The 17,205-nt window shown below is 39.4% G+C and overlaps 1 protein-coding gene across 1 annotated transcript in view; it reads left to right on the forward strand.

Annotated features, from left to right (window-relative positions):
- Positions 1 to 15,484, forward strand: part of ZNF608 (zinc finger protein 608) — an 89,146-nt gene extending 73,662 nt beyond the window's left edge. Inside the window, exons 3-8 of the mRNA XM_054398026.1 lie at positions 7,353 to 7,440; positions 7,875 to 10,323; positions 12,102 to 12,519; positions 13,078 to 13,250; positions 14,111 to 14,264; positions 15,399 to 15,484. Coding sequence (XP_054254001.1) covers positions 7,353 to 7,440; positions 7,875 to 10,323; positions 12,102 to 12,519; positions 13,078 to 13,250; positions 14,111 to 14,264; positions 15,399 to 15,484 — 3,368 coding nt within the window. The remainder of the gene's footprint in view (positions 1 to 7,352; positions 7,441 to 7,874; positions 10,324 to 12,101; positions 12,520 to 13,077; positions 13,251 to 14,110; positions 14,265 to 15,398) is intronic.
- The last annotated feature ends 1,721 nt before the right edge of the window (positions 15,485 to 17,205 follow it).

Consider the following 17,205-nt stretch of genomic DNA (forward strand, 5'->3'; position numbering starts at 1 on the left):
TAAGTGTACTATGTTTTCATAAAGTACTACACTAACACTAAAGCTAAGCACCTCAAAGGTTTATGACTGTACCAGCAGTATTTCATTATGCTTCTTTTCCTTAATGCAACTAATCTTCTCAGGTCCATTGCTATACGGTATTTGTTTGGATGAAGTCCAGCATCCAGGATGACTAATTGAAGATCTGTGTTCCAGATGGTTTGATAACAGGATGTGGTTTAAGTCACTTTTCAGACATTCAGCACAGCAGTAGGGCTGTTTAAAAAAAACCCCAACCAACCAACCAACCAAACAAAAGCCAAACCAAAACAACAACTAAAAACCCACAAAAAACAACAAACAAAACCTGCCCACCAAATCCAGAAAAAAACCCAAACCACCAGGAAAACATAACAAAAAAGCCTACCAGTTTGCATTTCCAGGCCACCTGACAGTCATTACATTCTCAGGCTTACTGATGTTATGTCTGTTACATGTGCACCTGCTGTACGTGTAGTTAAGTTCTTGTGCCGTGCTAGACAGTGTGATTAAAGTAGTAAATAAACTGTATATCAACCAGATCAGTATTCAGTGTTGAAGACCTGACTTTATACATAGAATGTTTACTGTTAATTTTAGATTACTTTCTTGATGGAAGCAATCAGGGAGAAATAAGCCATTTGCATTGAAAGTCAAATATAAAAATTTTTCTGTGGTTTTTATGCACAAATGAATTGCAGATACATATATGGGTCTGGGATTGATGATGATGTGGTGGATGTTGTGAGGCAAATGAGTTATAGTGTTCCTAATAAATCAAGGGCAATGATCGTAAGATTTTTGCACTTTAGTTACTGTTAGAACAGTGATGTCAAATAGTAGAGTAAACATTTGCATGTTGCCTAATTGTATTTATTACTGTATGATCTAGCCTCACAATAACAGGATTAGATATTTTGCTAGGTTTCCTGAACTGGAATCTTAGAGTCCCATATGTAAGAGTTTAAAATTGCAGTGCCAGATGCAAAATAAAGTGTGTTTAATCCACGATGAGGGTGTACTCACTGATGACAGATAGGCCACGATTTGACTATCCCAGGCATGTCTGTATTACTTGCATGTGACAAGGCTGGGACAAAAGCAAGTGGGATTTGGTTTGCAAACACATTTTTTGATTCAATAGTCATAACGATAACGATGTGTCAAGTGATGCCTTCTCAAAAGTAAGAATTGTATCTCAGTTTTGAAGAGCTGCAGTTCCATAGGAATATTGCTACAAAAATTTGTGATATTAGACTTTGAAAGAAGTAAATCTTACAAAAATTACTCCAAAGCATAGTGTACTTTGGTAGAGCTTCCTCTGGCATCAGCAAAAGCTGTCTTAAAATGGTACTCAGAACAGTAAAGGCATCAGGCAGAATTCTTAATTTGAGGGAATTATGAGCAAGCTTGTAAGTAGGACTGCACTTACATTTAAATGCAAGTGATTTATGTGACTTTTTAAACATAAGTGACTTTTAGTGTCTGAAGAGTAATCAAGTGAGTTCTAGTTTTGGAAGATCATTTAAATATTTTTCAAAAAATCATTTGAAGTGTTCAGAAAGACTTTGTGCAGATCTGCTTTCTCTGGAATTTTGCAAATACTTTTGTCCAGTTTTTCTGCTGAGAACAGAGGGAACAGTTCTTTTCGAAAAACGAAGTGACACCCATTCACCCATTCAGATAAATGGTCTTTTGAGTCTGAGAAAATAATCAACTTGAACTATAATAGAATTTTGTAGCAGTTGTGATCTGAACAAAGAAAACAGCCTATGCTGCCAATGTTAAGTCAGGGTTCTCAGCCTGATTAATTTATTAATGTCTACTTACAGTGGAATTTGAATGTGTTTGTTTTCTAAGACCAGTATTTTAAAAAACCTAGGGCCTGCATCTAAGACAGTAATGTGGTAATTTGATTCCTAACCATGTGATCTCATTCCTTCTCATAGTTTTGAATACAAAGCAATAAAAATTCTTCGCTTATGTTCCTGGCAGAAAAAGAGTCAGGAAAGTGAAAGGATTAATATATCTGTTTTAGGCTAGATTCTTCAGTTTTTTTTGTTCTGTAGATGAACGATTAGTATCTGTTTTAGGCTAGATTCTTCAGTTTTTTGTTCTATAGATGAAGGAGCACCTGCAATAGTGTATTCTGTTAGATTTGACTAGATCCTCAGAAGCTTAATTAGCTGCTAGAAGTGCAGTGTTAAGGTAGTTTATTGGCACACTGGCTTGGTCCTGAGGATGCCTTGTGATTGTGCTGTTTTTACAGCAAAATAGCATGCCAGCATTTGTTAGGCTGACTTTTAAAGACTATGGCTCTTTTTTTGAAGTTGCAAACAAATTCAGGTAGTTCATTTCCAGTTTGTCATGATACATTTTATTCTATAAACTTAGTTAATATTAAATATCTAATTTTAATTCTGGTCTTTGTTATTCAGTAAATGAAAAGAAGGAATAGAGGACAAAGGAAAGAGAACAGATTAACTACATCACAACGCATAAATAATGATTCTTTCTTTAAATTTCTGAAAATTGATTTTATAACAAATCACTTTTGTGGCATGTGACCTTTCATTCCATAATAAAATCCAATACAAATTTTCACAGTTACTTTGTAGAGTTTATTACATTATATCTGTTAGAATGGCTTATATAAAATAGTTTTGTTGGCCTTTAGGCATGTGCTAGTCTTTTCTGTCTGTTGTGGGGTAATTTTGTTGCTGTAAACATTGTGGTTATGAATGTGACGAGCAAAGAAGAAAGCTCGTAATGGTACCTACAGTGTGAAGGAAAATGCCAAAATACGAAATCTTTTATCCCTCCTAACAAGCTAGTGAAATTCCCTTTGATGTTGCAGGTGGGACTTCCCTTGACAATGGTAAGCACTAGGTAACATCCTTTGTGCATGTTTGCTGTACGTTAAGGCTTTCGCGTATGACCCTGCCTTGGCTAATACTGGATTTCAGCAAAAAACATACAGTAGTGTAGATGAACTGTAGGGCTTTGGGGTAACATGAGCCTGATTTCTTGTCTTAGACATGTTTTAATAATAACTGCACATAACATGTTCACCATTTACTGTGTCTACTCCTTAATAATAAAGAGTAGCATGGATAGTAACATTGGAAATTTTTACTTTCTTATTCTTGGCTGCTTTAACTTAGGATGCTTGACACTGGAGGCTGTGGAGGATATTGCTAACTTCAGATACATGGTAACTGTGAAAAGGTACACAGTTTGCAAATGTGATAATGAGCCTTAGTAAATCAAGAACCTTTACACCCTCATTTTGTGATAATTTTTTTCTGTTGCATTCAAATCCTGTGAACTGTGCTCAGGTAATTGGTGAAATTCTTGCCACCCTTACTTGATGGAATAAACATTTGCATGTAGTCTAAATGTATTTACTACTGTTTGATCCAGCTTCACAATAACAGGATTAGATATTTTGCTGTTTCCTGAACTGGAATCTTAGAGTCCAGATACTCTAAGGTACACTGCATTACAAGCATCTGAGTTTTTCTCCCGTTCTTCAGTAATGGCTACTTTGAATAGTTCAGTCTCTTGGGCTTTTTAAGGTGAAAATGCATCTAAGTGTACAGACAGTATGAAACCTATAGATTCCTCAGAGAGTCCTTGCATTTTCACTCATTTTTAGACAATACTAAATAAATGATTGTCACATGTGTAGTCTAATGTATAGTCTAATGTACTGGGAAGTCACATTACAGGCACTTCTTATGACTTGATGCTGCTCTAGTGAGGTTTGATCCTGTATGTGAGATGTTACTTCATAAAATGGAGGAGTTATGTGGAGAGCTATGCCCTGGCACACACACACTCAAAAAAGGAATTGAAACGACTTAAAGGGTTAGTATGTGACTGTATTCACAGTGTACTGAGATGCAATACTTGGAGCTGAACTCAAGACTGCTGTTTACTGCCGCTGAGACAGTGCAGAGAAGTCCCATCAGAGATTCTTGTTCTGAGCTTGAACTCCATGACAGGACAAGTGTTTTGGATCAAAGAAACTTGTCATAATATACTATGATTGGGTACAGCAAGAATATCCTTCCTCTTCAGTAGTGCGAGTATATAGTGTAGACGACACACCTTTCTCATCTCCGTTTTCATTTTCCAGTGCTTTGGTCTAACAAGGATCAGTTCCATAGGGATCAGTTCTACCTCCTGTGCTGCTTGTATTCTCTTGACCCATTTCTATCATAATCTTGGAAGATGAAATGAGCTACCTTCACTGCCAATTCTGTGTAATCCTACCTGTGGCTGAGTAATATGCTGTTCATTAGGGAAAGGAAATATATTCCTTGCCACAGTTATTCTAACAGCATGGAGACTAATCTTTCCTCCTACTTAAATACTGGAGCTTTTGCTAAGACTATCAAACTTAATGAGATGCTAAACATAACTGCCTGTTAAGGGAGGAACTTGGATGTGTTTGCTTTTGAGGTATTGACTTTCTTATGCTGGAAGGTCATTTGAATGTCTTCTAAAGATTACTGAAATGTATATTGATTTCAGAGGTTTTTATTGCTACACCTATTCCATGCCTTCTGTTTTGTCCTCTCTTCTGTTAATAAGTAGCAGACTATCCCTAGGTTTTTCGTATAGATTTATTAATAAATAAAGTCCATGTAGAAATAGACAAGACTATGAATATTGAGGAAGATAGAGACTTATGTAGGAATCCACCTTGACTTAAAACAAAACAAACCCCCCAAACCACTACCACTAAACCTAATGTTACATTTTAACAAAAGGATAAAGGTGAACTAGCAGGGGAAAAGTGAATGGCACGGTTAAACCTCCTGTTACACTTTATGGGAAATCAGAAAGGCCTCCTTGCTTTGTGCATTTAGAGGGCAATTGAACAAATGCTGGTAAATGGACAGGAGGGAGCAATTGTGCTGCTACAGAGAGATGGGGTACGTGACATAATAGAATTTAGCTATGGAAAATACCCGTGATTTTCACTCAAAGCATTATGGAGTCAGAGCCAACAAGCTATTAAGGTGGAAGGAAAGACTCGAGTTACCAGAGAAAACACCTTTTTAATATCTCTCTGGTGTGTGAGTGGCAGGTGGGAACATAGCTTGGAGTTGCTAATTGACAAACCCAGCTCCCATTGACACGTATTTCCTCTGTGGCTCTGTTGATGTATTCTCCTTTTCATATTCTTTGCCCACAAGCTTCAGTAGATGTAGAGGTTTGAAGACTGCAAGACACAGCATGATTTCAGCACTGGAGGAACCTGCAGTCCCAAAACCTGCATGCGCTCCTTCTCTTAGGTGCCAGTGGCAGAGCAGCTGTGGAAGCACCTGCTCCTTTCCCAGGCTGGAATGGTTCTGGTGGAGCCGTTTCCTGCTGGACTGCTCTGTACGCTTGCCATAACCACCTCACAGGTGCTGTCCAGACCAAGGCAGTGGCAGAGGGAGGTTTTGGTACTGTAGGGTGTGGGTACGGCCAATGGGATGCTGCACCACTGGGCCACAACACATCAGTGCTGGGTGCTGTGCAGGCAGCTGGATGGCACACAGGCCCCACACTCCCACACCGCTCCTGCCCTTGCCTGTTCTGACACCAATGGGCTGGTGTCAGCAAGTGCCACGGAGCTCGCTGTGGCAAATCAGGACCTGGAACAGGCAGTGGGCAGGAGCTACGCCCTTGGCCCCTCCAAGTGTGTGGTGGTGGTGGCTGTCATTGGAAGAGAGTGAGAACACAATGAGGTGTTTCTCATTTTTCCCAGCCTTCCAAGTTTGCATAGGTGATAAAAACACGACATAGCGAGTTAACCCTAATCCTTCTAGGTATTCAAAGATGGGCTCTGTCCCTGCCTGGAAAAGCCCTTTATCGTTCATCCTTCATCAACTTTGCCCCAGCATATGAAATTCTAGTTGCTTCATCATAACAGCAACTTTAAGCCATGTGAGGAATAATTTTAAAATCTGCTACAGAGAATTTTCAAAGAACTCCCATCTTCCCTGGTACCCCTGCTAACAACACTTCATATACTTCCCCACTGCTACAATGCCCCTGAGGAAATAAGAGACTGGTTGCATGTTTACATTGGTGCAGCAGAGAGGGATCATTTCAGTGCAAAATTAGAAATCACAGTGGTAAGACAAAGCAAAAAGACTGGCTGGAAACATTCTGGCACAGTGCCATCATTATATCCATTATAGAAACGCGACAGCTAGAACAAGGGAAGTGTGGAGGAAAAACAAGTCACAAGGCTGGCAGCTGCGAGTCAGTGTCTTCACGCCTCATAAATTGAAAACATTTTGCATCATGCCTTTCTTCGCTAGGTAAAACATATTTTTTATTTCAGTGTAGGTTCCAGTGAGAAGAGATGGCTGGTTTACAAATACTACCCTATGTTCATCTGTGAAACTTAATGAATTAAAGGGGTCATTATGCTGGCTAGCCCATGAACATGGTGATAGATTTATGTGAAGAAGTATTTGAGGGGAAACTACAAAACATTTGAATGACATCTCCCACATTTTATTGTCCTTACCATGTACGTTTTACAGGGATAACTTGAATAAACCAAAATTAGAAGTCTGCTTTAGGTGGGCAGATGAATTTACATTTAATGAAACTCTTAAGTGGTAAATCAATTGAGTTACAGTATTTGCATTTAAAGGATCCTGCTTTCTATGTATCTGTATTGCAGTTCCTCTTAGCTTTACTGTATGGTTGGAATTTCATGTTTGGTCCCTTTTTGCAGAACAAGCAAGACAGATAATACACACTTTCATCTATATTTGCTGAACAAAACTTGCAATGTGTGTGTGTGTGTTGTGTGTTTGGATCTATGCAATTTCAAATAAATAGAAGCATCATTATCATATTGTTCAAAGCAAAGCAGATTCTTCCCAGTCACCTACTGATTTAAACACTGTAACTGGTGCTTAGTTTATGCTGGCAGGCTGCCAAGCAAAAGCAATTATGTGCAATAATAGCAAAATTAAGAGGTGAGTGTTGCTGTTTTACAGCAGGACATGGCAAAACCCATTTCCTTCTGTCAGCTATATCTTGATTACACAGTCGCATAGGCATACACTCTCTTACACACATACGCATGTGCACACACACACTTGTTCTTTGTCGTTTGCTGTCTTTTTGTAGGTTTTAATTTGAGGTCACTGAAACCAGAAAAGAGGAAGAGTATAGACCACAGTGTTTGAAAGCAAATAAGAGTAAAGCTCTCCCTTTGTGGGGAAGGGAAAGGGGAAAAAAAAGGAATAAAACAAAAAGCCTACCCTAATTATTTTTCTGACAATGATAATATCTTGGTTTTCTTCCACTGGCAGGTGTTCTAGTAGTAAACGTTACATGGAGGAACAAGACTTATGTTGGAACACTACTGGACTGCACAAAACATGACTGGGCCCCTCCTAGGTAGGTGATTATACTGAGTCTGCTTTTTCTCTGCTGTATTTTCATCCTCAGTCTCTGTCAAGAGACTGTACAGAGATTAATAAAAAACAATTGGCTGTAATTGAAACCATGCAGCAGTGAAACAAGTAATTCTCTGTTCCACAGTGAAATGTGGGAGTGAAGGTTTGTGGGGGCTTGTTTGTTTGGGGTGTTTTTTGGTTGTTTGTTTTTTGTTGTGTTGTTTGATTTTGTTTTTCATTTGTGTTTTTTTTGAGAGGGAAGGGGATATAGATGGGATTCAGCTAAAGGACAATTAATTGCTCCAGTTAGGTGGTCTTATTCTTACTTTTTTTGTCCATTTAAAAAATTGTTTTCCCTTTGTACAGAAGTGGTGTTGTTTTGATATTTATTCAGTTCACAGCTCCTGCTTATGAAATGTGCTTTTGTTTATACAGATTTTGTGAATCGCCAACAAGTGACCTGGAAATGCGTGGAGGACGGGGCAGGGGCAAGCGGGCAAGGTCTGCTGCAGCTGCAGCTGTACCTGGGAGTGATGCAAGTTTTGCAGAGTCCAGAGGACTTCAGAATAAGAATCGAGGTGGTGGCAATGGGAAGGGGAGGAGGGGGAGCCTTAACTCAAGTGGGCGCAGGACACCTCCAAACTGTGCCATGGATGAAGTCAAAGCCAGCCCCTCATCCACAAAGAGGAAGACTAAGCCGCCAATGGAGCTGGATTTGAACTCCAGTTCAGAAGACAATAAATCTGGAAAGCGTGTTCGTACTAATTCTAGAAGCACTCCCACCACCCCACAGGGGAAACCTGAGACTACTTTTTTGGACCAAGGCTGCTCTTCTCCAGTGCTGATTGACTGTCCTCACCCCAACTGCAACAAAAAGTACAAGCACATTAATGGATTGCGATACCATCAGGCTCATGCACATTTGGACCCAGAAAACAAACTGGAATTTGAGCCTGACAGTGAAGACAAAATTTCAGACTGTGAGGAAGCCTTGAGTAATGTGGCACTTGAATGCAGTGATCCAAGCACAAATTTGCCAGGCTTTGATCCACTAAAAACACCATCATCTCCTTCCTCCATCACTGCCCCAGGAACCCCCAAGGGAAAAAGGGAATTGACCAGCAACGGTCCTGGTTCAGTTGTCAGTTCCAAAACTGGCAAGAATTCTGGTAAAAAGAAGGGTCTTAACAGTGAATTGAACAGCCTTCCAGTAATTTCTAATATGGCAGCCACACTGGATAACTGCTCAGTAGCAGATGGCAATTTGCAAACTGAAATGCCAAAACTGGAGGCTGAAGGGTTAATTGACAAAAAGAGTTTGAGTGACAAAGGTAAGAAAGCAAACAATTGCAAAGTAGATAAAAACCTTTCCAAACTGAAAACAGCCAGGCCCATTGCGCCAGCACCAGCACCGACTCCTCCCCAGTTAATAGCTATACCTACTACAGCCTTTACAACCACCACTACAGGGACAATACCGGGACTGCCCTCTCTAACAACTACTATTGTTCAGGCTACACCAAAGAGCCCTCCGCTAAAACCTATTCAACCAAAGCCCACAATTATGGGAGAGCCAAGCACTGTAAACCCAGCTCTCACATCACTCAAAGACAAAAAGAAAAAGGAGAAGCGAAAGCTCAAGGACAAAGAAAGCAAAGAGACAGGAAGCCCTAAGATGGATTCTAAGCTGGGAAAGCTGGAGGATTCAAAAGGGTCTGGGAAAGACTTATCTGGACATTTTTTAAAGGACCATCTCAACAAGAATGAAGTGCTAGCTAATGGACTGTCAGAGTCACAAGAGAGCAGGATGGCAAGTATTAAGGCTGAAGCTGATAAGGTTTACACGTTCACAGACAATGCACCCAGCCCTTCCATAGGGAGTGCCTCCAGGATGGAATGCAGCACTTTGGTGAATGGACAATCTGCCATGGCGCCACTGCACGTGTTGACACAAAATGGTGCAGATAACGTGGCTGCTAAAACCAACAGCCCTGCTTACTCAGATATTTCTGATGCAGCTGATGATGGTGGCTCTGACAGCAGGTCAGAGGGCATAAGGTCAAAGGCCAGCTCTCCGTCAGATATTATTTCTAATAAGGATGGTGTTGTAAAAGGACATTCTTCAACCACAGCACAATCAGCTCAAGCAAAAGAGTCCCATTCTCCCTATTACCATGGCTACGATTCTTATTATTCCCCAAGTTACATGCACTCTGGACAGGTCAGTACTCCAGCAGCTGGGAACAGCAATACCCCACAGGGGCTGAAGATCAAAAAGGAGACTGAGGAAGAAGCTGAAAAGAAAGAGAAGGCAGAACCATCAGATGCCAAGAAAAGCGAGAGCACTTCCTCAAATTTGCAGCCACAACATCAGTCAGTAATAACTCAAAGGCACCCTGCACTTGCTCAGTCACTTTATTATGGTCAATATGCCTATGGGCTCTATATGGACCAAAAGTCCTTAATGGCCTCTAATCCTGCTTACAGGCAGCAGTATGAAAAATACTATGAGGACCAGAGACTAGCAGAACAGAAGATGGCACAAACTGGGAGGGACTGTGAAAGGAAGAATGACCCTCCCTTGAAGGAGGCTGGGAAAGATGACAACAAGCAGAAGAATATTCCATCTGCCACTATTTCAAAGGCCCCTTCAACTCCAGAGACCAGCAAAAATAACAATAAAATAGGGTCATCAGTCCCTAACAAAGGTGAGGAGACAAGCAAATCACAGATCCTTTCCAATCACCAGCAGCAGCTGCAATCTGACAGTTTCAAAGCCAAACAAATGGAAAACCACCAGCTTATAAAGGAGGCTGTAGAGATGAAATCTGTTATGGACTCCATGAAGCAAACAGGAGTAGATCCAACCACAAGATTTAAACAGGTGAGATTAGAGGAAATAGAATAAGAATGTCTTGATTCTCTGAATGCAAGTTGTCTCACATTCAGTCACATGAGGTTTTGTATGTCCTTTCTACCTTTGCAGCCAAACACTGTCCACTATCCTTTTTTCATGCTGGGTAGTACTATAGTCTGTGAATAAGCCAACAGACCATTCACTTGAGCTGTTGAAATGAAAAAAAAAAAAAATCTAGCAAGGTGGTGACAGAACTGGCTTAAGACAGGCTTAAGACCTGAATAGACTTTTAAATTACATGCATGAATAAAATAGAAGTAATTTCTCTTTAGTTGTAAATTCTAAGCAACTTGGTTAGTTTAGAAATCAGAAAATTTGAACAAAAGTAAGCAGCTTTCATTTTGAGAAGACTTAAAGTAGAATTGAAAGATAGTTTGAAGTGTTTCCTTTTCTTTTTTAAGTGACATTTAGTTGACATTTACTAAATATGGGTGAGCTGCTTCTTTGAAGAGTTGGCTTGAAGCTCAGCTCTTTATCTTAACCCAAGGTGACCTTTCTGAAGCAGTTAAGTTCCCCTTCTCTCCTCAACCAACTTTAAGCTGTTACAGACCTGCACAATGGATGAAATTCTCTTTCCATTGAAGTCAGTGGTAGTTTTGCCATTGACTGAGCAGAACCAGAATTTCATCTGTTGCTTTCGTGTTGACCTTCCTAGATGTCACATTGACTTCATTCGAGGCAATACCTCTGTGCTCTGAACTGGAGCCTCAATGCTTTGTGCTTTCATGTTTTAGTGTACAGTACACCCCAGACTTCATCCTTACGGGCTGTCTTTCAAAATACAGGGGGATCAGGTGAGTGGGAGTTACGGAGGTCTAAAGGAAGTGGGATGGTACAGTCCAGAGTAGGAGAAGATTTCTGCTGATTGAAACATGTATTTAAGCCAGATTGTCCAGGCATCTGTAGCTGTGTGCTTACGTGTCTGTTGCATGTGCCATACGTGTGTTACAATTGGAGACAGTGTTTACAATTAGCTTTTGCTTACCCTGTATTAGAAAAAAAAAGGTATTCCTGTTACTACTCAGTACTGATTTGGTGAAGAACTCACCTACCTAATTCCATAGTGTGTTTATAAACTCATCCATGTAATGTATTATTCAAAAATGTATTTATGATACTATGTACATGTTCTTTAAACTGTGTGGTCGTGATCCTGTAAATACTTCTTGATGTGTAATTTATGCAAACTTGAAATAAGACCATCAGCTGAAGAATTTTGCCTTAATGTCTGACTTCCACTGATTCCTGAATGTTTATAGTATTAGAGGCAGCATTAGCATCTTTTTAGCTAAATCTGTTTTTCAGGTTCATTGTTCCAGGTAATCTTAAGTGCTGTGGCGTATCATTAGCCAGCTTTAATTTTGTGGTTCACAGATACTTTTTGCTCTCTAGTGGGAAAATATCTCTGTGGGTTTTAATTAAAATGTTTTATGAATAGTGTGGTCTCAGAACTTTGATACAGTGCATGTGTATTTCATGATTAAACTAGTTAAAGTCATGAAGAAGGATATAAGATGAAGCAATTGAATTAAATTTTGATAATAGTCTCTTGCTGTTTCATGGGAATATTGGTTTGACTTTGAGCTCAAGGCACTCTGTAGCAAGCAAATGTCTCCTCTGTGTAATAGGAATATGTTATTAAAACACCTATTAAAAATACATTAACCGAAATATGGCGAATATCAATAACAGTCTTATTTCAACATGCAAGTTCAGAACAGAATTTTTTTTCTCCTTCATATTAGGATCCAGATTCACGAACATGGCATCATTATGTCTATCAGCCTAAATACCTTGATCAACAAAAATCAGAAGAACTTGATCGAGAGAAAAAGTTAAAAGAAGACAGTCCTAGAAAAACACCTAACAAGGAAAGTTCTCTGCCTAACCTCCCTGTCTCATTAGCAAGCATTAAAGAAGAGCCTAAAGAGGTCAAGCGTTCTGATTCTCAATCACTGGATGAGAGCAAGATAAAAAACGATGATCGAAAGACGCCTGTAAATTGGAAGGACTCTCGGGGCGCTAGGGTAGCAGTTTCCTCACCAATGAGTCAGCATCAGTCATATATCCAGTACTTGCATGCTTATCCTTATCCACAGATGTATGATCCCAACCATCCAGCCTATCGCGCAGTCTCTCCTGTCCTAATGCACAGCTATCCTGGTATGTATTCTGAAATTTGCCTTGCATGGTAGTTCAGATTTACACCCTTGAAGTGTTCAGCCTGCATTTTAATATTCCTGTTAGAAGCTAGGGTATATTAGAAGCTTCATGGGTGACATTTGTTTTGCTTGTGCTTCCACTAGGGAAAGTTCTGTAGATGAAACTGATTTAATATAAGATGTGCCTTTCATGAACTGTCACAGTTCCCAGCTACAGTTTTCTCAACCCCTGACAGTCTGCTATTGCTGTTAGACTGACAGGTAGTTTATTGCCTATAAAAATATTCTAAGCACTTACTGTCAGAACCATTATAGTTACTATTCCTTTCACTTAAAGGGGACCCATAAATGTCTGAAATGGCTATCGGCTCAACCCCTCTTTATAACCTCCATTCATCAGGGTAAATTAGGTGAAGAAATTGAAGAGTAAAGATGCTGTTTGATCGTCACATGATCCATTTTTGATGTTACCCTCTGCCCTGGCATTCCCTCCTCCCACCTTGATATAACCAAAATGTAAAAACTGTCACTTGATGTGGTATTTATTGTTTATCTGCAGGGGCCTACCTCTCTCCAGGATTTCATTATCCAGTTTATGGGAAGATGTCAGGAAGAGAAGAGGCAGAGAAAGTCAGTACCAGTCCAAGCATCAATGCGAAATCAGCCACTGAGTCCAAAGCACTGGATTTGCTCCAGCAGCATGCCAGCCAGTATCGCAGCAAGTCTCCTGTTGTAAGGCCTCATCTGTTGTTACTGAAGAGTGGTGCATACAGGAAGTAGTAGAGAATGTAATTTTAAAAAATACATGATCTGGCAGCAAGCTCTGAACTCATTCTTCTTTATAGTACTGCTTAAAATAAAAGCAATTTATAGTCAGGATGTTTGTGTGGCATAAAGTGGAAGCGACACAGTTCTGTGCTCAGTCGTCCTCACTTAAAATTAATAGACTCACATAGAAATGTAGATTCAGAGATACATGGTGGTGTACAGTTTATTGCAGCTGAATGGGAAGCTCCTCTTTGGAAACAGATAATGACACAAGAAGTTGGATGGTGGGATTTGGTAATACCTCCTCCTTGCATTTGCCAAGAAGCAACATCTTCCAAATAGCACTTTACAAACCCTCATTTCTGAAGTTTTCCACAATGTAGCAATACCGTTAGTTTACTTTCAGATAAGTTGGCACTATTTTTTAACTGTGAACAAGTCACTGACCATTTTCAAAAGGGCGTTCTTCCTATTCAGGCAGTCTTAATCCCCAGCGTGCATTGAAGAGGGATGAAGATTTGTTTATCTCAGCTTTCAGCAGGTTGTCCAGGCACTGGCCAGTCAGCCAAGCTTAAGGAAGCCACCGTGATGGCTTCAAGCTGCAGTGTATTTCCTCAAAATCTGTAGGCCTTGGAGACCCTTCAGTTAGCAAGATACACCAGCTTTAAATTAGAATCGCAAAGAAGCTAGTAGAGAGACCTTTTCAGAAAAAGTCAGTTTCATAATTTGAATTTGAAAGGTTGTTGCCAGATAAAGGCAAGTGTGATTTTGTTGTGATTTCATCCCTTTTAAAATTCTTACATCAGTTTTCTTTCTGTTATCAGCCTGTGGAAAAATCAGCAGCTGAGCGTGAACGGGAAGCAGAAAGGGAACGAGACCGTCATTCCCCTTTTAGCCAGCGGCATCTCCATACGCACCATCACACACATGTTGGAATGGGTTACCCCCTTATACCTGGACAATATGACCCGTTTCAAGGTGAGCAGATTTCCAATACTGGGTGCCTCATGGAGTTGTTGGCTTGACCTTGGAAATCATGCCTATTTTCAATAGAGATCCCCTTGTTAAATCAGAAGTAATTTATGTTTAGGAAGGTTTGAAAATTCACAGCGTGGATTAACAGCAAATGAATAGCTTCATGCCTGAGAAATACCAAGTTTTGTTCTCAAAACTGAGTTAGAGCATTATTAAAGATGTATCAGTTAGGCCACTATTCACATGAATGGCTTGATTCCTACTGCAAATTGATGTTAACTAGCTGAAAGGCAGAAAAAAACCCCAAACCAAACAACCTCCTTTTTGTATAATTAGGGTTGTGTAAGCAGTGGAAGAAGTGTAGCAAAGACAAAAGCTTTTTATACTGAACATATTTTATGAACAAGGCATTGCAAGTCACAAGGGTTTGAGCTTGTTATAATTTGACCATCTGAAAGAGGACTCTGTATTTTGGCAAATGCTGTGCACATAGTTGCAGTTAGGGCAAAAAAAACCAGCACAGTAAGATACAACTCATTCTCCTTAGGTTTTATTTATACCAGTCGACTGTTTTTCTCTAACCCTGGACTCTAGCTGAATTAAAAGGAGATTTCTTCCGTGCACCGAAGTACATGCTGTCACTGCTGGTGGCTAAATGACGTTAATTTATAATGTTCACTTGGTCCCTCAGCAATTATTTTTCCTGTGTAAAAGTCTGAACATCACTTAGTCTGATTCAGTGATTCCATACACCTTTTAGGATTCATTATGCTTGTTCAGCAGGAGAACTGTAAAGATAATGTTACTATGAAAGCGTTGTATTCTGAGCAGCTGGCACGTAGTTTCTGTAATTCACTGTGACTTTAGATTCTGATTGTTTTCTGCTACCCGCTATTTCTACTGAGCTTCCTCAATATAAAGAACAATTCAGTTTACTATATGAAGGCGTATTGATCATACTGTCTTAACAGTTGTCTCAAATATTTGCCATTCATGTAGTGTTAAAACCCCACCATTTCCTGATGGTGGAGTTTTTTGTCTGTTTGCCTTAGAGATGCTTACTAATGTTTCTCTAAACGCAAAAATCCATTAAAGCCAGAAGTACCTCTACATTTCTTTGTTTCTTCTTTCCCTCAGGATTGACCTCTGCTGCCCTTGTTGCCACTCAGCAGGTGGCTGCACAAGCATCTGCATCTGGTATGTTTCCTGCACAAAGAAGGTAAATAGCTAATAAATCTTAAATTATAAATCTTAACATAGAGAGGAGAAAGCTTTTGTAGCCTGATGGTCTGCAGTACCTTCTATGACGCAGTTTTTAAAAGTGAAGAACTTGGGACTTGAGGTTTATTATAGTTACTCTCTTGAAGGTGACATTTTTGTCCTTAGTTGTGACTTTTAACTTAATCATTAAGAAGGAACAAAGATTCCTGAGATTTCCGTAGACTGTGTTTTAAGGGTTGATATTGAGATAAAACAAGTGATCATGAAATGTAATTTAACATAAAATGTTTTTATAAAAGGGGTTTGAAGTTCATGTTCAGTTAGATACATGTAGTACTAGGAAAACTTTAGATTTTATCTATTCTGCAAGTCCGCCTGGTTTGCTGATTTTGCTTTCGGAGAGGTTTGCTTGGGAGTCCCTTAAAGTGACATTGTATTTAAGTTACATACCCATGCCATGCTTTTCCATCTCAGTTTGTCATGGCCAGGTTAAGCCTCGGAGTTTAATGTATTAAACGGTACTGTGGTGTTTCGTGGTTATGAGTGTCTTTCTGAAAGCTGACTCTGAAAAACAGTGACCTTGTAAGGCTCTTAACTGGAAGTTTTTGAGTGAGAAAAAGTTTGTAGTCATGAAAGAGCTGATGGATGCTGGGATATCAGAAGCTGAATCCCAGCTCAGGTTACTTGTTGGTATGTTGTTCCTGACAGGGGAGGGACAAGGAGATGGCTTGCTGTTTTCCCTTCTTGAGGTTGAAAGTACTATGCAGATTTCATTTTAGGGTGTGTCTGAGGTGCACAAAAAACTAGGAGGAGAGGATACTGCATACTAAAACATTCTTCTTTCTCTTTTCAGAGAATGATGATTTTGGGGATCTACATTGTCATGTGACTGGATCACATGAGGAAGCGCTTTATTACAGACATCAGTTCCATGGTGTTAATTTGAAATGCCTTAATGGCAGGCAAAAACCAGTCATTTCATTTTTGTAAATTGCAGATTTTATCACAGAGTAACAAATGTTGCTGTAATTAGACTTCTGTTTTTATATATATATATGCGTATATATATATATATATACATATATATATAAAAATATATATATTCTTTACTTTTTTTGTATCAGTACCAAGGCTCGCACACAGGGTCTGCTGCTAAGTTGCGAACCACACAGTAAAAGGAGATATGTATTTGTCATGTTTAGAAAGCGTTAACAGCTGTTTCTTTTCTCTTCTACTTCCTTTTTTCCTTCTTTTTTTTTTTCCCTCTCCAATTGTAAATAAATAATGTTATGTATCAGTGTGCCTGAACCTTGCATACCCTTCTGGTATTTCCCACAAGCTCTCAGAGAGGCTAACTGTGATGACACTTTGGTACAATGTAGACGTCTATTTGGTAGCTCCTGTTAAGATGCATCAGTGTAAAATGTTACTGTATTCACTGTTTCATTGTAATTGTGTATTGTGCAAAATATACCTTTGAAAGGCATGGGGATTCTAGTACCACAAAAACTGTGTTGTATATAATGTATAGATTTTAAATGGAGATAATGAGCATCTGTGAATAATGAAATGTCTTTTTTGATAATCTTGAATGGCAGATAACCTAATAGCCTGCATACCAGAAGACATCTGTGATTGTTCTATTACTTGAATAGTCCTGCAGTCTTTTTTTTAATGTTTACAATTACCCAGTTTTAGAAGAGAGACTCTAATGCCATTGCCT

This window comes from Indicator indicator, chromosome Z (assembly GCF_027791375.1).
Source record: "Indicator indicator isolate 239-I01 chromosome Z, UM_Iind_1.1, whole genome shotgun sequence".
In the NCBI taxonomy this organism is placed as follows: Eukaryota; Metazoa; Chordata; class Aves; order Piciformes; family Indicatoridae; genus Indicator; species Indicator indicator.